The sequence below is a fragment of the Macrobrachium rosenbergii genome, chromosome 9 (genome assembly GCF_040412425.1).
Source record: "Macrobrachium rosenbergii isolate ZJJX-2024 chromosome 9, ASM4041242v1, whole genome shotgun sequence".
NCBI classification, from domain to species: Eukaryota; Metazoa; Arthropoda; class Malacostraca; order Decapoda; family Palaemonidae; genus Macrobrachium; species Macrobrachium rosenbergii.
In genome coordinates, this window is record NC_089749.1 from 50,799,938 (window position 1) to 50,822,864 (window position 22,927).

The 22,927-nt window shown below is 41.0% G+C and overlaps 1 protein-coding gene across 1 annotated transcript; it reads right to left on the reverse strand.

Annotated features, from left to right (window-relative positions):
• On the reverse strand, positions 1-18,740 carry LOC136841983 (uncharacterized). The gene is made up of 9 exons (XM_067109387.1): positions 18,735-18,740; positions 15,888-16,128; positions 14,980-15,096; positions 5,789-6,184; positions 4,902-5,018; positions 2,617-2,997; positions 2,480-2,484; positions 1,670-1,786; positions 1-447 (listed from the first exon to the last, which is right to left on the reverse strand). Exons 1-9 carry the CDS (start codon positions 18,738-18,740, stop codon positions 1-3), a joined length of 1,827 nt encoding a protein of 608 aa, XP_066965488.1.
• Positions 18,741-22,927: the final 4,187 nt, after the last annotated feature.

Sequence of the window (22,927 nt, forward strand, 5' to 3'; positions counted from 1 at the left end):
TTAGTTGCAAAATTCAATGAAGCTGCTCGAGTTAAAATTGAAATACTCACACCTTGGGTGAATTGCTCCTGTCCTGTTGATGTGGTCTCGACCAATGCAAACTAATTGTTCACAGCTGCCTGTGTAAGCGATACCATTCAAAGCTAGGTTATTCTTTTTTAATTCATTCTGGCTTTCAGAGTATTCTTCACTCCAGCTTGTATTGCCGTTATTATCATACCACCATGGGAATTTATAATGATACTGATAATAATACATATATTCCCAATCTATTCCACGTCTGCTTCTTGCCAGTGTTATGCCTCCTGTAGTGGATGTGTCTGAGAATGTATTCATCTCGTGTGGCGTACTCATTACATTCTCTCCAGACGTGGTCTCTGCATAGGTGTCCCCAACCAACTGTGCTGATAATGCCGTATTGTAGTTTATAGTATATGTCAGAACAACCTATTAAATAGAAAAAGTGACAGCACCACTACAATACTGAATATCTAGCACCTCAACTTACACAGATGCTCAAGTGGTCTGACTTTCTGTTAAGTAACAATTGCCCTATAAAATAGCCTGCACTCAGTATTTTCTAGATGCAGCTAACAGTAATTCCACAAAGTTCCTGATCTAAAATAACCTGTACTTTACATTTAATAGATCAATTAATATATTTATCTAAAGATGAATCACAAATACTGTAGTAGCAAAGCAAAACATAATGATAATATAGCTGGTACGTACAGAAGTCTCCTAATTATATATTTCTGCAGTAATTGATGAACAGAGAGTGAGGTGTTTTGAAAAAAGGAATAGCAAATATCAAGTTGCATAGGTACATTAATCATGTGCATTATATAGTGCAAGACCTTGGAGATCAATCATAAGTCCAGAGCTATGTGAAACTATCAATAATTGATCAAGAAACTTTATTAATGGCTGAATATTTATGGTAACTGCTGCTCCTGCTACATTGGAAGTCATCCTCTCTACTGGAGATATTTTCTTTTAAATATGTTAACTTTCCCCTTCCATGTATTATATTTCAAAAGAGATGCTTTCTTCATGACGGCTAACTCCTTCAGCAAAAGCTCTCTCTCAAGCCCATGCAGTTTTCTTCAGGGCGGTAAGTAAGGGATTTATCCAAGGATTATTTCAAGTAAAAGAGTAAGAAATACTAAAAGCGAAGAAGTAATGTAGTACACAGCACTTCTGAAATAGGTAACATGACACTGAAAAGAAAATTATTCTCACTTTCTCCACAAGAACTTGTGAACTTAAAACAGTCACCTTCCTTATTTTCAAAAGCATATTCTTGTAACTTTCTTGTTCATTGTTTTATATCAAATATTTCAGTTGTTCCCTATTCAAAATGCATTGTCTGGTCTACTGTTATTTCAGGCGTATGAGTTCCTAAGTACCAAATATTCCTTTTCAGCATTTGCTTGTTGTATTACACATGCCTTTACAATTTCTTCTTTTCAAGTTCAGTCTTCTAAAACAATTCCTAACTTACTGGACAGATTGGAAATGTTGTGTAGAACTCTTAATAGTTTATGATGAAAGCAAATTAATTAATTTCAACTTCTCAACTTGAGTTCATAAATTTATAGTTTTCCATTAAGTAAATTGACTGGAGCCATACCATATTTAGAAAAAGTTTTGTTTAGCAATTACTTACAATATGGGTCAAAGTGATCAACTTCCACCCAACTACCCTCTGAACACACTTGTGCTTTGCAGTTGTCCAGGTACATTGGATAGCCGTGATGATACCACTCACCATTGTAAAAGCAACCTAGAAAAATAAATAAATACACTGTATTGCCAACCACCGCTGAAAAAGTGTGGGAGTGAACAGTCAAAGTGTGCAAGGTACTTGTGGATGAGGGAAAGGTTTGGAGGGAGTGAGTGACAATATTATTCATTGTACCTTTGAATAATGCAAAGGCAGAAGAGAAGGTTAATAATTACAAGGGCATTATATCATTTATTATAGTACAAAATGGAGTGTGCATGGTACAGTTCCCTGATTGTAAATGGGACACAGGTGAATGAAGGATTGACAGGTGAAGTACAGTGTGGGTTTAGGCAAGGAAGAGGGATTTTAGATCACCAGTTTATTAAGAAATAGTTATATGAGGATTTTGAAAACATTTGAAAAGCAGTATAGTACATTCGCTATGGAAACCTTAGGACCCGAATTGAATGAGAGGATATGAGACTCTTGTGTTTTGCATCACACTCATATGTATCACCCTCATTTGGCTTGCTTTAATCATTCTGAGCTAAAAGTGCTCCCTGTCTTTGAGCTTAGATGAATACAGTACAGTTCTTCAAAATAAACTGCTCCTTCCCTTAAGCTTAGATGAAACAGTACAGTGTTTCTAAATATACAAGTACTGTAGCTTACTCTGTTCATTATGCAGAAATTGTAAGTAAATGATCCATTATTTAAGGCTTTCCTTATTTTAAGAATATATGCACATACTGTACCTGCATATGTAATGCACAAATTAAAACTTATCTGCATAAACAATGGTAAATTTATATCATGTTTACAACGATCAGTTTACTGAGTTAGCAAGATTTGCCTGAAGTGGCTCCAGTTCAAGTTGAAATACTCACACCTTGGGTGAACTGCTCCTGTCCTGTTGATGTGGTCTCGACCAATGCAAACTAATTGTTCACAGCTGCCTGTGTAAGTGATACCATTCAAAGGAAGGTTATCTTTGTTTAATTCATTTTGGTTTCCAGAGTATTCTTCATACCAGGTTGTATTGCCGTTGTCATACCACCAAGGGAAATTATAATAAAATATATTTTCCCAATATATCCCACGTCTGCTTCTTGCCAGTGGTGTGCCTCCTGTAGTGGATGTGCTTGAGAAAATATTCATCTCCTCTAGAGTGGTCATTATATTCTCTCCAGACGTGGTCTCTGTATTGGTGTCCCAACCAACTGTGCTGATTATGCCGTACTGTAGTTTATAGTATATGTCAGAACAACCTATTAAATAGAAAAAGGATACATGGAATAACCATGCATATTAATAATAATGTTCAATGATTTGTCAGTAAAAGTTACTGATATATCCAACATTTTGAGGACATGTTTTACAGTCCAATATCTCACATAATGAACTAAAGGAAGAATATTGGCTTATACAGTGATGGATAAAGATTCAGTCTACAGTAACATCCAAATTGTTGATAGCCATATAGTATTTCTAATTGTGTTTTTATACTGGTAATACCCTACAAGGTTTATGGGTGAGTCGGTAGAGCTGTGGACTGGCACTCGCTGGGCCGGAGTTCGATTCCCCGGCCAGCTAATGAAGAGTTAGAGGAATTTATTTCTGGTGATAGAAATTCATTTCTTGCTATAATGTGGTTTGGATTCCACAATAAGCTGTAGGTCCCATTGCTAAGTAACCAATTGGTTCTTACCCACGTAAAATAAGTCTAATCCTTCGGGCCAGCCGGCCCTAGGAGAGCTGTTAATCAGCTCAGTGGTCTGGTAAAACTAAGGTATACTTAACTTTTCTGGCTTTAACCTGAAATTTATTTACCACTCATGATCTGCACATTGCTAGTTTGTAAGTTTTTTAATGATGCGAACTGGACAGCATGACTACAATATTGAATATCTAGCACTTTAACTTAGATGCTCTAGGGGTCTGACTTTCTGATAAGTAACAAAGGCCTAATAAAATAGCCTGCAATCAGTATTTTTAGATACCTTACAGCTAACAGCAATTCCACAAAGTTCCTGACCTAAAATAGCCTATACTTTACACGTAACAGATTAATTAATAGATTTCCCTAACGATGAGTCACAGATACTGTAGAAGCAAAGCAAAACATAATTATGATAATATAGCTGATTAGTACAGAAGTCTGCTAAACAGATATTTCTGCAGCAATTGTTGAACAGAGTGAGGTGTTTTGAAAATGGGAATAGCAAATATCAAGTTGCATAGGTACATAAATCATGTGCATTATATAGTACGAGAACTTGTAGATCAATCATAAGTCTAGAGCTAAGTGAAACTGTGAATACAGCAATTGATCAAAAAACTTTATTAATGGCTGAATATTTATGGTAACTGCTGTTCCTGCTACATTGAAGTCATCTCTCTTCTGAGATGATATTTTCTTTTAAATATGTTAACTTTTCCCTTCCATATATTATATTTCAAAAGAGATGCTTTCTCCATGACTGCTAACTCCTTTAGAAAACTCGCTCTCTCTATAGTCCATACAATTTTCATTAGGGAGGTAAGTAAGGGATTTATCCAAGGATTATTTCAAATAAAAAGAGTAAGAAATACTAAAAGCAATGAAGTAATGTACTACACAGCACTCCTGAAATAAATAACTTTAGATTGAAACAGCTATATCAAACATCCTGAAAGACCCCTGGTAACTGAAAAGAAAATGATTCTCACTTTGTCCACAAGAACTTGTAAACTTAAAATTCTGTAGTCACTTTCCTTTTGATTTTCAAAAGCATATTCTTGTAACTTTTTCTTGTTCATTGTTTTATACAAAATAATATTTCATTTGTACCTTAATCAAAATGCAGTGTTTGGTCTACTGTCATTGCAAGGTGTATAAGTTCCTAAGCACCGAATATGCCTTTTCAGCATTAGCGTGTTGTATTACACATGCCTTTACAATTTCTTCTTTTCAAGTTCAGTCTTCCAAAACAATTCCTAACTTACTGAGAGATTGAAATATTGTGTAAAACTCTAATTGTTCATGATGAAAGTAAATTAATTCATTTCAACTTCTCAAATTGTGAGTTCATAAATTCATAGTTTTCCATTACGTAAATTGACACACAATACTAATTATTCATGACTGCAGCCTTACCATATTTAGAAAAAGTTTTGTTTAGCAGTTACTTACAATTTGGGTCAAAGTGATCAACTCCTACCCAACTACCGTCTGAACACACTTGTGGTTTGCAGTTGTCCAGGTACACTGGATAGCCATGATGATACCAGTCACCATTGAAAAAGCAACCTAGAAAAATTAATAAATACACTGTATTGCCAACCACTGCTGAAAAAGTGTGAGAGTGAACAGTCAAAGTGTGCAAGGTACTTCTGGATGAGAGAAGGTTCAGAGGGAGTGGGTCAGAATACTATTTATTGTATATTTGAATAAATGTAAAGGTAGAAGAGAAGGTTAATAATTACAAGAGGTATATTACTTAATAATACAAAATTAAGTGTGCATGTTACAGCTTCTGATTGAAAATGGGACACAGGTGAATGAAGGATTGACAGGTGAAGTACAGTGTGGGTTTAGGCAAGGAAAAGGGATTTTAGATCACAAGTTTATTAAGAAACAGTTGTATGAGGATTTTGAGAATATCTGGAAAACCAGCACAGTACATGGCTGTATGGAAACATTAGGACCCGAATTGAATGAAAGGATATTGAGACTAGCATTTTCCATCACAATCTTATGTATCGCCTGACCCTCACATGGCTTGGTTTAATCATTCTGAGCTAAAAGTGCTCCCTTTCTTTGAGCGTTGATGAATGCGGTAGAGTACTTCAAAATATAAAAGTAGTTCCTTATGCAGACTGGTAGTTAGCGATCCATTATTTTAAGACTTACTTTATTTTAAGAATATATGTACATATACATACCTACATATATGTATAATGCATAAAATAAAACTTACCTGCATATACATACAATGGAAAATTTATATTATGTTTACAATTACCACATTACTTAGCAAGATTGAATGAAGCTGCTCCAGTTCAAATTGAAATACTCACACCTTGGATGAATTGCTCCTGTCCTGTTGATGTGGTCTCGACCAATGCAAACCAATTGTTCACAGCTGCCTGTGTAAGCGATACCATTCAAAGCTAGGTTATCCTTTTTTAATTCATTCTGGTTTTCAGAGTATTCTTCAGACCAGCTTCTATTGCCGTTATCATCATACCACCATGGGAATTTACCAAAATACTGATAATCATGTATATATTCCCAGCCTATTCGACGTCTGCTTCTTGCCAGTGGTGTGCCTCCTGTAGTGGATGTGTCTGAGAATGTATTCATCTTCTGTGTCGTAGTCATTATACTCTCTCCAGACATGGTCTCTGTATAGGCGTCCCAACCAACTGTGCTGATTATGCCGTATTGTAGTTTATAGTATATGTCAGAACAACCTATTAAATAGAAAAAAGGATACACAGAATAACCATGCATATAATGCTAATGTTCAATGTATTGTCAGTAAATGTTACTGATATATTCAACATTTTGAGGACATGGTTTACAGTCCAGTATCTCACATAATGAACTAAAAGAAGAATATTGGCTTATACAGTGATGAACAAAGATACAGTCTACAGTAATATCCAAATTGTTGATAGCCATATTTCTAATTTTATTTTTATGTTGATAATACCCTACAAGGTTTATTGTGTACATTTTCTCTGGCTTTAACCTGAAATTTATTTAGCTCTCATGATTTACTCACTGATAGTTTGTAAGCTTGTTAATGATGGAAACTGGACAGCACCACTACAATGTCACAATTTTTGAAAGTAAATTGTATTTTTCCTAACTATACAAACCTAAGGTCCTTTACATTAGGAATTACTTTCAGGCATAGGCTGGAAACGGCCGTTAAACTCTTGAGCAAGGTGGTTAGGCAGTAACTACCGCCAGGTAGGCGGGAATACCCTCCTGCTTGGATGTAAACATTCCAGTTTGCCTTTCGGTCCAGGTTCAGATTGAGGGGTGGCATGAGGTAGGCATAGTATAAATGTAAAGGACCTTAGGTTTGTATAGTTATGAAAAATACAATTTACTTTCAAAAACTGCGATTTGTTCCGACACGATATACAAACCGTCGGTCCTTTACATTAGGAAGACTCGCTGGTTGGAGGGAGGAATCTGAGTGAGTCTCCTGAACTGACTGGAGTTTTGCACACCTGGACTACTCCTGGTCGAAAGAGCGAGGAGGAGAAACCGTGCCTCTGACATATTGATCAGAGTGTAGGAACTGCAAGATCAAATGTCAGATACTGGACCTTTTCGCATGAGTGAGGAAACTTAATTCCTAAGAAATAGGCTGGAAAGATCTAGAGTCGGAGGCAGTAAAGAAACGCCGAGATAAGGTTCCTTATTGTCAGTCTCTCCTTCCTCCCTTGCTAGAGGAAGGAGCGGAATTGTTTCTATGATTCTATAAGAAAAATAGAACGGGTGCTCTGATGTGTAGTCTTACCGCATCAGTGCCAGTTCCAGCAGCTATTGTTTCAAGTTCTATTCTCATCCCTAGGGAGGAGAAGTTGGAGGACGGGGAAGGAGGAGGAAGAGAGGCCAAGTCACTCTTGGAACCCTTCTCACTTCCAGAACCAACATCTTAGGCGAGATGCCATTCATCCCTTGAAGGAGCTGGGTAAGACAACACAACTTGTTGAGCAGCCACCACAGAGCCAAGGAAAAAAGGGTTCCAAGGGCCTGTGGGCAAGACATCGAAGGAAGAAGGCAAGAGTGTGGTCTGAGAGACCACGTCTTGCTTCCAGACCGACAGAAACTTCCAGAATGCGAGGGATGGACCAAGCCATCGACTTCGTGAGCTCTCGGGTGGAAGGTACCAGTATCGTCGTCGTTAGCTGCCGAGTACCTCCTTGATCACTTCACGAAGTCAGGAGGAAGATGTGTCCTTAGACACTTCTTCCTGGGGAGAGACAGTACTAGCAGAAACATTGACGACATCCAGGTTAGGAATGTCAAGCCTTTCGGAAAGTACCACAGCTCCCTAATAGGACAGTAACGAATGATCTGGATCATCAACAAAAAGTCCAAGGAGGAGGGAAACAAGAAGGACTCGAACCCGACAGTAGATGCCAATGGATTCAGAGTCCACTTATGACATCCAAGAAGGAGTCAAGGTATGATCCCCATCCCTGTTCTTCCATCTTCTATGCCAAGGCCAGGGTAAGATGAGAGATGGTCCTAAGAAGACATATCTCTATCCAACAACTCTTGTAAGGTGCGTGCAGAGCACGGACAGGAACCCTAAACGAGAATCACATGCCACCCAGGGAACAGTTCCTGGGACAGCACAACTGAAGAAGCTTCTCGTCCGTAGCTAACTCGTCTGAGGAGACGAAGGCTACTTCAGATAGAAGACTACGTCACAAGGGCCTATGTTCTTCACAAATGAAAGGGAGAGAAGCAACCCTCGGTGAAGAAGACGAGGAAGTCCAGGCTTGACAAGCAACTCTGACCCGAGAAGAAGTTCCGACAATGACACCACCAGCGAAGACGGATCCAGTCCCTGGGACAGTGTGGGAGGATCCAGGGATATCCAGCTATATCCGTTGGCTCAGCGAGAAAGCCTGTGCTTGCAAGGAAAGCTGGAAAGTCTCCCAGTCCTGAACACACAGGGATGTACTGCTTCAAGAATCGCTTCTTGTGTAGCTGCTGCAGGAGGTTGGGTCAATCGGAACTCTTCTCGATGCCTTGGCAATCATGTTGGATGAAGGCGAAGTCTTCAAGTATTTGTCTGTAACTCGGGGTGAGCAATGTTTGTGAACCCCTAGCGAAACGGACAAATAAGGAGGGAAAAAATGTCGATATCGAGTTTTCCCTGAAAAGACAGCATGCCTCACCGGAGCGGCCCCTGGTATGGTATGAAGGAGCGAGAAAAAACTACCGACTTGTGTGCAGGGAGGCAACAGAAGGACGGGAGGGATTTCTCAGTCGAGCAGTCTCTGCATGAATCTTCGTGAAGAAAAGAGTGAGCAGCATGTTCCGTCCCAATCACTCAAACCCGAGGCCAGGCTTGCCTACCAATACATCCCCACCAGGAATGCATCTAGTTAATTGAGCTGTCGAGTGTGCAATAGAACAACACTCGAGTACCTGCAAATGTCGAGATGAAACAGGAGGAAAAAACGATTACCTCTTGTTTGTCGACAAATGCCACTACTGTGGTTTTGTTGTTCAATGAAACCAGTGAGTGCCACAAAACCCATCCTGAATTCTCGGACGGCCAAAAGGCTGCCCTGAGCACAGGACGGTGATGAGAAGGTACTAATCGTCTCGGTCACACAACTTCAAGACAAGGTCTTACCAGTGTGCACCTATTCCTCAATCTGTGAATCCATAAGTAGACACAAGATGTGAGGGGAATATGCAAGCATATTCGAAGGTTCCTCCAATCATGCGTTAGCCTAACTCTTTCCTCATACTTCGAAGAGGAAAGAAGGACGGAGGAATGGAAGCAGACTTCCATTCTCCACCATGGGGAAGCTTCTGCAAGATGACAGGGTACCGAGCCAATTAGCTCTAGCCGGGCTGGCATTTCCCGAATCGGGAGCACGGGAGAGGAGGTGGGATGGAAGTTCGATGGAAAGAATTGCTGAGACCTAAGGGAAATAGATACTTCTCCTAAAGGAATCCATTCCCAGGTCTCGGCAATGTCGCTGCCAGTTCCAGAGACTTGATAAGTATCATTTCGTCCAGGCATCAGCAGTTGCAAACTTCTTCTGAAGCCTAGGACTTCTTAGCTAAGGAGTTGAGGGGGGCCTGGCTTGAACTCAAGGTCGAGTTGAGATGACTAAGACCCAAAGCTCTTGGCCATTGTCCAAAGGACAAGTCAGTGCCCTGGTACGAACCTTGATTACCGAGGTATCTGGCAAATCTCTGAAAGAGAAAGGCAGAACCAAGTAAAGGTTCGTTCCTAAGGGTTGAGCCAACTTGGGACTTACGAAACTGGAGATCCGAATTGGGACAAGTCCTTCTTCTTAGCACCAGAATTGCCCAACAAACTGCAGAGGGCAAGACCCTCTGAGGCAAGAAGAATTCATATTCTGTCGAGGCAGGGGTGGAAGCTTGGTGTCTCGACCTGAATTAACTCCTTCGAAGAAAAGAATTCATCAGGTCAAGAACGCTCTTGGAAGCCAGGGCTGCGGCGGTCCCCGACACTCTCGGTCCCTCGGGAACTGCAAGGGTTGCAAGTGATGAAGGTTATTCATTGGGGGAGCTGCGGTCCTGTCCTGGGGATCCTTGCACCGATTCGTCAGCGAAGTTTTCCGAAAACACGGGGGCAATTGCAACTTGAAGAGGAAGACCCTCGCTGTTTCTGAAGCGTGAAACTCCTGTACCTTTCCCTTTGGAGGGAGACCTTGACAGATCCCATGAAACCCTCCTCGGCTACCTGGTTATACTACGAGAGAATCGGGGAACCGACGCCCAAAGCACGCCAGGCAGCTGAACTCTGAAGATAATTTCGTCAGAGCTCTCTCTGTCCATCTCACGCCTCTCAGAACAACTGAGAGAGAGAAGGGAACAGGTGAGGAGAAAGAGTATCCCTACCTGTCCTGCCAGTAAGATAAGCAGGAGAGGTGGACCGTGAGCAATAATCAACCGAAGGAGATTACTGCCACACAGGGGAAGAAGAGCACTTGTGCCGCGGCAAAGCACTTTCCTGGGAAGAGCAAAAAGTTCACTCGAACATAGCCAAGAACCCAAATCGGAAAAAACCAAGTAGGGCCGAGCCGAGCCGATCACGCGAACGTGATCCAACTGGTTGGTATGTGGCGGACTGGGAGGCAAGCGGGGTGAGCCGAGCCGAGCCAGTCTCGTAAACGCCGACCAGTCTGGGCCGAGCCGAGCCGCGCAGAGCAAACACAATCGTAACTGGGCAGGCCGGACTCATCTGCTGTGAATAATTGCTAGTTTCCTGAACTCTAAACTCCTTCGAGGCCGAGGTCCCTCGAGAAGAAGGTTCAAAGGGGAATTCTGTGTCTGCTTTCTTGCATGCTCGAACCCTAAAGTTCAAGACACAAGAATGAAGCCCGGCCAAGCAACCGAAGCAGCTGGCGGGCAGTATCGAGACACCCAGGCATCTCGGCACCCAGACACCCAGGCATCTCGGCACCCAGACACCCAGGCATCTCGGCCCCCAGACACCTGGGTACCCCCTGGCAACCAGACACCTGGTATCTCGGCACTTTCTCTTGTCCTGTGCCTCTCGTCAGGAGAGCGCCGTGATTCACAGAATTCGAGCTACCCACGAGACTCCCAAAATCGGGAGCGGCTGCTTTGTTTCATAAGAGATCGAAAGAGCCAAGCACAGAACCAGTCTTAGACGCAGACTTCCAAGACTGGCAACATGGCCTCGAGAGGCCGCGCTCTTGCAGCCCCCGAACGTAAGATCCCACAGGAGAATGTGACCGGTTCGCCAACATGGAAGAGCCAACGAGAAACTTGTCTCCCGGAAGAGTGTCAATCCCTTAGAAGTCCCATAGGACTCCCGGAAGGGAATCTCTCTCCCTGCTTCTTCTGTGTCCGAACCGACAGGATCAAGACACCAGGCTGGGAACCCGACTGAGCACTGGCAAGCACTCGGGGAGCGCTTGCGGTGCTGGCAGGAAGAGCAGAGACACTTGGGTGCCTCGGCCCTTTCTCTCACACTGCTGCTGAACTGGGCCAAGGAAAATCTCTCCAGACCAGATCGGGATACTCTATATTCCATAGAATCTCGAGCACTCAGAGCGGCTCGCGAACGAGCGCCCCAAGCAGCCCCCCATCTTAGAGGCAGGACCTCTAGGACTGGGAAAGGGATCGTAAACCGAGGTCTACGCGCCCGCGGCTTCCAAAACACAAAGACCAGGGCTATGCGAATCAGTTTCCTAACCCGAAGGTTGGGAAGAGTCAACGAGAGACCCACTGCCTCCTTGGAAGGAGGCAGTCCCTAGACGTCCAAGGGCATCGGGGAAGAAGCAGCCTTCCTTTCCTTCGGCTGACGGACATCTGTCCGATTCTTGGGACCCCCTTGGACCTTGGGAGAGGAAGGGAAGACGCAGCAGAAGACGAAATCGAAGATAAGATGAAGAAGACGGTGGCTACTTCCACAGGGCAGCTTCCTTCACTTCCACTCCGACATCTTCTACAGGCTGGTGGACACGAAACATCGTAACCTCCAGGCCAGTCCGGCAGGAACACAACAGACATGGCCCAGGACACCACCACCAAGAGAAGCAGCAGGCATGATCAGGACAGCCAATGCAGGAGCTACGGCAGTGGTTCAGAAGGCAGGAGCTACTGCAACGGCCAGGAGCATCACTTCAACAGGGCGACTTCCTTCATCTTCATGCCGACATCTTCTCCAGGATGGCGGACATCGTAACCCCTGGGGCAGCTGGCAGGAACATAACGGAAGCGGCCCCGGGCACGACCGCCAGGAGAAGCGGCAGGCATGATCAGGACAGCCGATGCAGGAGCTACGGCAGAGGTTCGGAGGGCAGGAGCTATTGCAACGGCCAGGAACGTCACTTCCACAAGGCGACTTCCTTCCCCTTCACACCGACATCTACAGGATGGCAGACATCGTAACCTCCAGGGCAGCTGGCAGGAACACAACAGAAGCGGCCCTGGGCACGACCACTAGGAGAAGTAGCGGGCACGATCAGGACAGCCGATGCAGGAGCTATGTTAGCGGTTCGGAAGGCAGGAGCTACTGCAACGGACAGAAATGTCACATGAAAGTACCAGCAGCGACAGGAACGATCAGGGCGGCTGCGGCAGGAGACCAGGAAAAGCAGCCCAGAGACTGTCGTCGAGTTGACAAGAGTATAACACGGAACAGCAGGAGTATATGGACCACAGATACGCCGCAGGCAGTGCAACAGCATACATGAAGACCAGCAATGACAACAATTAATCCACATCGGCGGGAACTATGTCAGAACGATCCCGACGTGGAAATATGTCATCTAACCAGGTATTGTGGTCGATCCTGAAGCAACACTAAATGAATGTAGGGACTGCTTCATGCAAGATATCCTTGATATATCCAGCCAACTACTGCTGTGTCTGCGATGCTCACTGTCAACCTGAAAGAAAAAGCAAAGATGATTAGTAGAGGGAGACTCCTCTCGCTACAAGGGGAACTGCCCTACGCAGCGGGAGGAGGTACTCTAGAAGAGGTCGCCCGATTGCTCCCCACCTCTGGTCTTCGCCTGGCAAGTGAGCGAAGAGAGTGAAGGAGAGAGATCTACTAAAGGGAAGAAGGAAGAACCTACGGGAAGAGAAAAAAGGACGGAGGGGAGGCCACCAAGGGCGCTGTGGAAGCAGAACTTACCGACGACGCCCGCAACCTCCCACCCGGCCCGCAGTTCTCCAAGCGCAGGCGGCGAGCAACACAGCATAAGTAGGAAGGAATTAGTGATGCCCCTTATACACGGAGGGCAAAAGCCCAAGAAGGGAATGAACTCTTACGTCCCGATGAATGTAGGGGAGAGAAGATATTACGTCCCAAATTATATCTCCCAATGTACAGGGGTGCCTTCAGTATTTACGTAAAAGGCTGCTGGAAGAGAAGCATTATTACTTGGTTATGCTTCTCCAATTACTCCCTTGGCCGTCAAACCCAAGACAGCGCAGGGAACGACGGCTTATGCAAGGTTATCACAAATCGTGGGTTTGTAATAATAAATATCAAACACACGTATATATAAACAAAAATACAGAAAGATCCCACCGGGATAATATGAGCTTAACGACAGTCAGGCAGAGAGAATGAAAAACAAGTCAGCAACGCATGACGGCCGAAAGCAAACTGGAATGTTTACATCCGAATGATCCGGGCAGGCGGGTATTCCCGCCTACCTGGCTGTGGTTACTGCCTAACCACCTTGCTCAAGAGTTTAACGGCTGTTTCCTGCCTACGCCTGAAAGTAATTCCTAATGTAAAGGACCGACGGTTTGTATATCATGTCGGAACAAATTGAATATCTAGCATTCAACTTACACAGATGTTGCAGGGGTCTGACTTTCTGATAAGTAACAAAGGCATATAAAATAGCCTGCACTCGAATATTTTCTGGATACAGCTAACAACAATTCCACAAAGTTCTGACCTAAAATAACCTGTACATTACATGTAATAGATTAATTAATAGATTTATCTAAAGATGAATCACAAATACTGCAGTAGCAAAGCAAAACACTCATGATAATATAGCTGGTAAGTACAGAAGTCTGCTAAATAAATATTTCTGCAGTGATTGATGAACAGAGAGTAAGGTGTTTTGAAAATGGGAATAGCAAATATCAAGTTGCATAGGTACATTAATGCATTATACAGTACAAGACTGGAAATTAACTCTGAGTCCAGAGCTATGTGAAACTGTCAATAATTGATTAAGAAACTTTATTAATGGCTAAATATTTATGGTAACTGCTGTTCCTGCTACATTGAATTCACCCTCTCTATTGGAAATTATATTTTCTTTTAAATATATGTTTTTCCTTCCATATATTATATTTCAAAACACTCTCTCTCTCATCAGGGAGGTAAGTAAGGGATTTTTCCAAGGATTATTTCAAATAAAAGAGTAAGAAACACTAAAGGCAAAGAAGTGATGTATGATACACAGCACTTCTGAAATAAATAACTTTGGATTAAAACAGTTACATCAAACATTCTGAAAGACCTCTGGTAGCTGAAAATGACACTGAAAAGAAAATGATTCTCAATATATCCACAAGAAATTGTAAACTTCAAATACTGTAGTCACTTTCCTTTTTATTCTCAAAAGTTCCTTTTTATTCTCAAAAGCATATTATTGTAACTTTCTTGTTCATTGTTTAATCAAAATGCACTCTCTTATCTACTGTCATTGCAAGGTGTATAAGTTCCTGAGCACCAAACATTCCTTTTCAGCATCACTGTAGCCTGTTGTATTACAGATGACTTTACAGTTTCTTCTTTTCAATTCAAGCTTAGTCTTCCAAAACAATTCCTAACTTACTGGAGAGATTGGAAATATTGTGTAGAACTCTAATTGTTTATGATGAAGGTAAGTTAATTCATTTCAACTTCTCAAACTGAGTTCATAAAATCATTGTTTTCTATTAAATTAAATTGACACACAATACTAATTATTCATGACTGCAGCCTTACAATATTTAGAAAAAGTTTTGTTTGGCAATTACTTACAATATGGGTCAAAGTGATCAACTTCCACCCAACTACCCTCTGAACACACTTGTGCTTTGCAGTTGTCCAGGTACATTGGATAGCCATGATGATACCAGTCACCATTGAAAAAGCAACCTAGAAAAATAAATAAATACACTGTATTGCCAACCACTGCTGAAAAAGTGTGAGAGTGAACAGTCAAAGTGTGCAAGGTACTTCTGAATGAGGGAAAGGTTCAGAGGTAGTGAGTGAGAATACTATTTATTGTACCTCTGAATAATGTAAAGGCAGAAGAGAAAGTTAATAAACAAGGACATAATATATTACTTATTATATAGTACAAAATGAAGTGTCCATGGTACAGTTTCCGATTGAAAATGGGACACAGGTGAATGAAGGATTGACAGGTGAAGTACAATGTGGGTTTAGGCAAGGAAGAGGGATTTTAGATCACAAGTTTACAGTATTAAGAAACAGTTATATGAGGATTTTGAGAATATTTGAAAAAGCAGTACAGTACATGCTCTGTGGAAACTTTAGGACCCAAATTGAATGAGAGGATATGAGACTCTTGTGTTTTGCATCACACTCATAAGTATCACCCTCATTTGGTTTGCTTTAATCATTCTGAGCTAAAAGTGCTCCCTGTCTTTGAGCATAGATGAAAACAGTACAGTTCTTCAAAATAAACTGTTCCATCCTTTGAGCTTAGATGAAACAGTACAGTGTTTCTAAATATACGAGTACTGTAGCATACTCTGTTCATTAGTAAGGTTTTCCTTATTTAAGAATATATGTACATACTGTACCTATATATGTAATGCACAAAACAAAACTTATCTAATTTATATCATGTTTACAATGACCAGTTTACTGAGTTAGCAAGATTCGCCTGGAGCGGCCCCAGTTCAAGTTGAAATACTCACACCTTGGGTGAATTTCTCCTGTCCTGTTGATGCGGTCTCTACTGATGCAAACTAATTTTTCACAGCTGCCTGTGTAAGTGATACCATTCAAAGGAAGGTTATCTTTGTTTAATTCATTTTGGTTTCCAGAGTATTCTTCATACCAGGTTGTATTGCCGTTGTCATACCACCAAGGGAAATTATAATAAAATATATTTTCCCAATCATATCCCACGTCTGCTTCTTGCCAGTGGTGTGCCTCCTGTAGTGGATGTGCTTGAGAAAATATTCATCTCCTCTAGAGTGGTCATTATATCTCTCCAGACGTGGTCTCTGTATTGGTGTCCCAACCAACTGTGCTGATTATGCCGTATTGTAGTTTATAGTATATGTCAGAACAACCTATTAAATAGATAAAAGGATACACAGAATAACCATGCATATTAATGCTAATGCTCAATGATTTGTCAGTAAAAGTTACTGATATATTCAACATTTTGAGGACATGTTTTACAGTCCAGTATCTCACATAATGAACTAAAGGAAGAATATTTTATACAGTGATGGATAAAGATACAGTCTTTCAGTAACATCCAAATTGTTGATAGCCATATTTCTAATTTTGTTTTTATACTGATAATACCTCCTGAAATTTATTTACCACTCATGATCTCCACATTGATAGTTTGTAAGTTTTTTAATGATGGGAACTGGACAGCATGACTACAATATTGAATATCTAGCACTTTAACTTACACAGATGCTCTAGGGGTCTGACTTTCTGATAAGTAACAAAGGCCTAATAAAATAGCCTGCAATCAATATTTTCTTGATACCTTACAGCTAAGAGCAATTCCACAAAGTTCCTGACCTAAAATAGCCTATACTTTACACGTAACAGATTAATTAATAGATTTATCTAACAATGAGTCACAAATACTGCAGAAGCAAAGCAGAACATAATTATGATAATATAGCTGATAAGTACAGAAGTCTGCTAAATAGAAATTTCTGCAGCAACTATTGAACAGAGTGAGGTGTTTTGAAAATGGGAATAGCAAATATCAAGTTGCATAGGTACATAAATCATGTGCATTATATAGTACAAGAACTTGTAGATCAATCATATGTCTAGAGCTAAGTGAAACTGTGAATACAGCAATTGATCAAGAAACTTTATTAATGGCTGAATATTTATGGTAACTGCTGTTCCTGCTACATTGGAAGTCATCCTCTCTTCTGGAGATGATATTTTCTTGTAAATATGTTAACTTTTCCCTTCCATATATTATATTTCAAAAGAGATGCTTTCTCCATGACTGCTAACTCCTTTAGCACTCTCTCTCTCTCTCTCTCTCTCTCTCTCTCTCTCTCTCTCTCTCTCTCTCTCTCTCTCTCTCTCTCTCTCTCTCTCTCTCTCTATAGTCCATACAATTTTCATTAGGTAGGTAAGTTTATTTTTATCCAAGGATTATTTCAGATAAAAAAAGAGTAAGAAATTTAAAAGCAATGAAGTAATGTACTACACAGCACTCCTGAAATAAATAACTTTAGATTGAAACAGCTATATCAAACATCCTGAAAGACCCTGGTAACTGAAAAGAAAATGATTGTTTTCACTTTGTCCACAAGAACTTGTAAACTTAAAATTCTGTAGTCACTTTCCTTTTGAATTTCTAAGGCATATTCTTGTGGTTTTTGTTCATTGTTTTATACAAAATAATATTTTAGTTCGGTTTTAATCAAAGTTGCACTGTCTGGTCTACTGTCATTGCAAGGTGTATGAGTTCCTAAGCACCGAATATGCCTTTTCAGCATTAGCGTGTTGTTTTACACATGCCTTTACAATTTCTTGTTTCAAGCTCAGTCTTCCAGAATAATTCTGTTTTACTGGAGAGATTGGAAATATTGTGTAGAACTCTAATTGTTCATGATTAAAGTAAATTAATTCATTTCAACTTCTCAAATTGTGAGTTCATAAATTCATAGTTTTCCATTAAGTAAATTGACACACAATACTAATTATTCATGACTGCAGCCTTACCATATTTAGAAAAAGTTTTGTTTAGCAGTTACTTTCCCAATTTGGGTCAAAGTGATCAACTTCCACCCAACTACCCTCTGAACACACTTGTGGTTTGCAGTTGTCCAGGTACACTGGATAACCGTGATGATACCAGTCACCATTGAAAAAGCTTTTTAGAAAAATAAATAAATACACTGTATTGCCAACCACTGCTGAAAAAGTGTGAGAGTGAACAGTCAAAGTGTGCAAGGTACTTCTGGATGAGGGAAAGGTTCAGAGAGAGTGGGTGAGAATACTATTTATTGTACCTTTGAATAAATGTAAAGGTAGAAGAGAAGGTTAATAATTACAAGGGTATCATATTACTTATTATAGTACAAAATGGAGTGTACATGGTACAGTTTCTGATTGAAAATGGGACACAGGTGAATGAAGGGTTGACAGGTGAAGTACAGTGTGGGTTTAGGCAAGGAAGAGGGATTTCAGATCACAAGTTTATTAAGAAACAGTTGTATGAGGATTTTGAGAATATCTGGAAAACCAGCACAGTACATGGCTGTATGGAAACTTTAGAACCCAAATTGAATGAGAGGATATGAGACTAGCATTTTGCATCACAATCATATGTATGGCCTGACCTTCACTTGGCTTGATTTAATCATTCTGAGCTAAAAGTGCTCCCTTTCTTTGAGCGTCGATGAATGTTTAGAGTACTTCAAAATATAAAAGTAGTTCCTTATGCAGACTGGTAGTGAGCGATCCATTATTTTAAGACTTACTTTATTTTACGAATATATGTACATATACATACCTACATATATAATGCATAAAATAAAACTTACCTGCATATACATACAATGGAAAAATTTATATTATGTTTACAATTACCACATTACTTAGCAAGATTGAATGAAGCTCCTCCAGTTCAAATTGAAATACTCACACCTAGGATGAATTGCTCCTGTCCTGTTGATGTGGTCTCGACCAATGCAAACTAATTGTTCACAGCTGCCTGTGTAAGCGATACCATTCAAAGCTAGGTTATTCTTTTTTAATTTATTCTGGTTTTCAGAGTATTCTTCAGACCAACTTGTATTGCCGTTATCATCATACCACCATGGGAATTTACCAAAATACTGATAATCATGTATATATTCCCAATCTATTCGACGTCTGCTTCTTGCCAATGGTGTGCCTCCTGTAGTGGATGTGTCTGAGAATGTATTCATCTTCTGTGCTGAAGTCATTATACTCTCTCCAGACGTGGTCTCTGTAGAGGCGTCCCAACCAACTGTGCTGATTATGCCGTATTGTAGTTTATAGTATATGTCAGAACAACCTATTAAATAGAAAAAAGGATACACAGAATAACCATGCATATAATGCTAATGTTCAATGTATTGTCAGTAAAAGTTACTGATATATTCAACATTTTGAGGACATGGTTTACAGTCAATATCTCGCATATTGAACTAAAAGAAGAATATTTGGCTTATACAGTGATGAACAAAGATACAGTCTACAGTAATATCTGAATTGTAGATAGCTATATTTCTAGTTTTGTTTATATATTGATAATACCCTACAAGGTTTACTGTATGTGGATTCTGTGGCTTTAACCTGAAATTTATTTAGCTCTCATGATTTACACGTTGATAGTTTGTAAGTTTGTTAATGATGGGAGCTGGACAGCACCACTATAATATTACATATCTAGCACCACAACTTAACAGAGGCTCTAGGGATCTGCCTTTCTGGTAAGTAACAAACACCATATAATATAGCCAGCACTCAATATTTTCTAGATACCTTAAAGTTAACAGCAATTCCACAAAGTTCCTGACCTAAAATAACCTGTACTTTACACTTAATAGATTAATTAATAGATTTATCTAAAGATGAATCACATATACTGTAGTAGCAAAGCAAAACATAATCATGATAATATAGCTGGTAGGTACAGAAGTCTACTAAATAGATATTTCTGCACACTGATCAACCAGACACATTCCAGGATGATGGATGTATGACAATGTTGGTGTTATCGACAACTAGTCTTGACACCTCGACGTTTCAAAGAATTGTTCGATCTAGGAAGACAGTCGGGTTAGTCATTCAATCTCGACACCCCGAAGCTGACATCATTTGACCTTGTCTTTATGGACTGTGGGCATACTAGTCATCAACTGTGCCACATTGAAAATATTGCTTCTTGTCAGGTCAGCGAAGTTTAGCAACTATTTGGTCTGCTCATTGCTTAGATAGTGACCTCCTGGAAACACCGGATGCTGTTGACGTCTAGGAGACATTTCGCATCCATGGTTAGAAACCTCCTGGGAACACCAGTTGCTGCTGATGTCTAGGAGACATCTTTTGCATCCATGGTTAGAAATGTTGGGTCTAGTCAGTTATGTAGAAAAGCGACTTCCTAGGAACTTCAGATGCTGTTGGCGTCTAGGAAACATCTTTCGCATTCATGATTCATGTCTTGGGCTTAAAACTTCCTGTCGTTCTGCCTGATTCGTTGGGAGATCAACAGTGTATGAGCATTCCGTTTCTAAGGACCATAAAGACTACCAAGTGCCTGAAGGCCTTTTCATGTTATCACTTAGGACTTCACCACCAAACTAGGTGCCGACAACTTGTTTTTGGTTCCAACTCAGCCAAGAAGTGGTGTCTAGGATCTCCATTTCTTTTGACTTTATATAATTACACTCCCCCAGTGAGAAATGAAAGATGTAGAAGATGTAAGCAGTAGCTGGTGCAGCTGCAATTACTAGTTGATCTACAACCCGAGAGGGAGAGAATGTTATGTGGATCTTAAGGCAGTTTCAGGAGTCTCAGGGCCCGAATAGGCACTCCTTTGATAGCAACGATACCATGGTAGTGCCAAGGTCAACAAAGGGCCTAGTGTCCTTTCATATACTCTTCTGCAGGCAAGTACACGAGTGGACAGCAGAACATTCAGTACAGTGACTATCCAGACACATCCTAAGTAAGATGGATGTAATTACAAACAATCCAGTTGCTAAAGTCAGGAGGTACAGACCGTTCATCTTGTCACCTAGACGTCCGGAAATTTGTTCAACCCTTGAAGAAGTTTGATCATAGTCGTTCCTTTCTCGACTTACTGAACTGGCGCTGTTCTGCTCTGTCTTCTCGCAGTCTTGAACAAAGCAAGGCATCTTTAATATCCATTTACATCCAGAGACTTATGCCTTTTGCCGTTAAGTTTCAAAGGTGGTCAGTGAGATTGATCATTCCACTTCTATGGTCCCATGGTTCCAAAGACAGTATGACGTCTATGTTGCCTCCTTAAAGACTAGACGTTCAGCCGAGTGCCAACGACTTGTTCATTAGCTTCGAGTTGGCCAAGAAACGGTGTCCAAATTGTCATTTCTCTGACTAGTGAGATGATCAAACAAGCATACCCTCAAACTTCCTGGTGGTCATCAGTACATCTTGAGACATCTTTCGAGGCCAGGGGCATCCGTCTATCCATTGCATTCAGTAAGAACCTGTCAGTCGAGTACATAATGGAATGTAATCATGCAGATCACATTCATCTCCTTTTACCTTGAGACATTGCTCATAGGTCCTTGGACACCTTTTCCTTGGGTCCTACGGTGGATACTCAACAAGTCATGTATTTCACCCAGCTCTTGAAGGACAGGTTGCATCTCACTTACGGTGTGCAGTAGCAAGGGGAAGATGTGTGTGGGACTGGCCTCCTCCCTTTCTCCTGTCTTTCTTCCTCTTCCAGTGGGTAGAGGAACAGTGATCGAGCTGTCAAGCAGTGAATGGGCGTGCATGCAGGTGATCTAGTTGGCTGAGTATCCTATTTATAATCTAGCTTCATTTGGATTAATAGATGCAAATCCTTCCTTCTCTCTGGCAAGGGGAGAGAGGGACTGACTATGAACAAAACAGTTGGTTATTCTTAGCTTTACAGTATCCAACACTGTTGGTTCATCTAAACCTTTTGAATCAAGGATATGAAGTTTTCATAATAAAACTAATATTGTAATACTTACCTGAACACCTGAATTAGCCCTTAATCCCACTAGCCCGAACAACTCTCAACTACCCATCCCACTATAGTGGAATTTTAACAGCCAGCGTTACCAACGCTGCAGGTAAAATCTTGTCACTTGAGCTACCATAACAAACGGTTGGCAACGCTGACACAGGTGTGCGCCGACACGCCCCATTTTCGTCAGTTGCTTTATTCAAGGTCAAAATTGATGTGGGGAAGGAGGGTGGGAATCATTCAGGTGTTCAGGTAAATATTACAATATTAGTTTTATTATGAAAACTTCACATTGCAATACACTCCCTGAACACCTGAATTAGCCCGATTAACAACATTTAGAGGAGGAGGGATCAATTCTATTGCACACCCCTTTGACAACCGCAGAGATGGTAGCTCACCAATCTGCTCTGTATAAGATATCCATTTAGCCAAACACTCACCATATCAATCAATGGTTTCAGTGAAGAGACCTGTTGGAGAGTACTTTTTGATCGAGTCAGGTCAGTACTATCTAGTTAAACACTCACCTTATATCGTTGCTTTTGGTGATGAGACATGATGGAAAGTACTTTGATTGCCCGTCAGGTCCGTACTGTCTCAGTCCGTCGACCTCCCATGTGGTTCTTCAGAACCTCTCATGTATGGAGGAGTACGGTGACCTCCCATGTGGCTATTCATAGCCTCTCATGTATGGAGGGAAATGAAGCAATGTGCCGAGCCCTGATCCTCCGGATAAGGTCCGACGATTGACGAGCGAAGAAGTATCTCGGTGCCGCCGAAATAGCCTAGCCTATTAGAGTACCCCCTTGGACTCTCGTAGGGAAACTATCAAAGACTAAGATACTTAACACGTACTAAACCTAAGTTCATGTGATTATATCACTGTTGCCTAAGAATTCTAAAGACTAAAAGGAATTCCTCTATCTGGTTAACCTAAGAATCTCTTCACTATGCGAATACCGCATCAGCTAAATAAACGCCCCTAGAAAATAGACTTCGCCG

Bases quoted from the DNA above. Each gene is read 5' to 3' on its own strand.
- LOC136841983 (XM_067109387.1), bottom strand. The intron at 15,097-15,887 runs GTGAGTATTTCA...TTATTTTTCTAG, and splicing joins AGGAGAAATTCACCCAAGGT to GTTGCTTTTTCAATGGTGAC. The intron at 5,019-5,788 runs GTGAGTATTTCA...TAATTTTTCTAG, and splicing joins AGGAGCAATTCATCCAAGGT to GTTGCTTTTTCAATGGTGAC.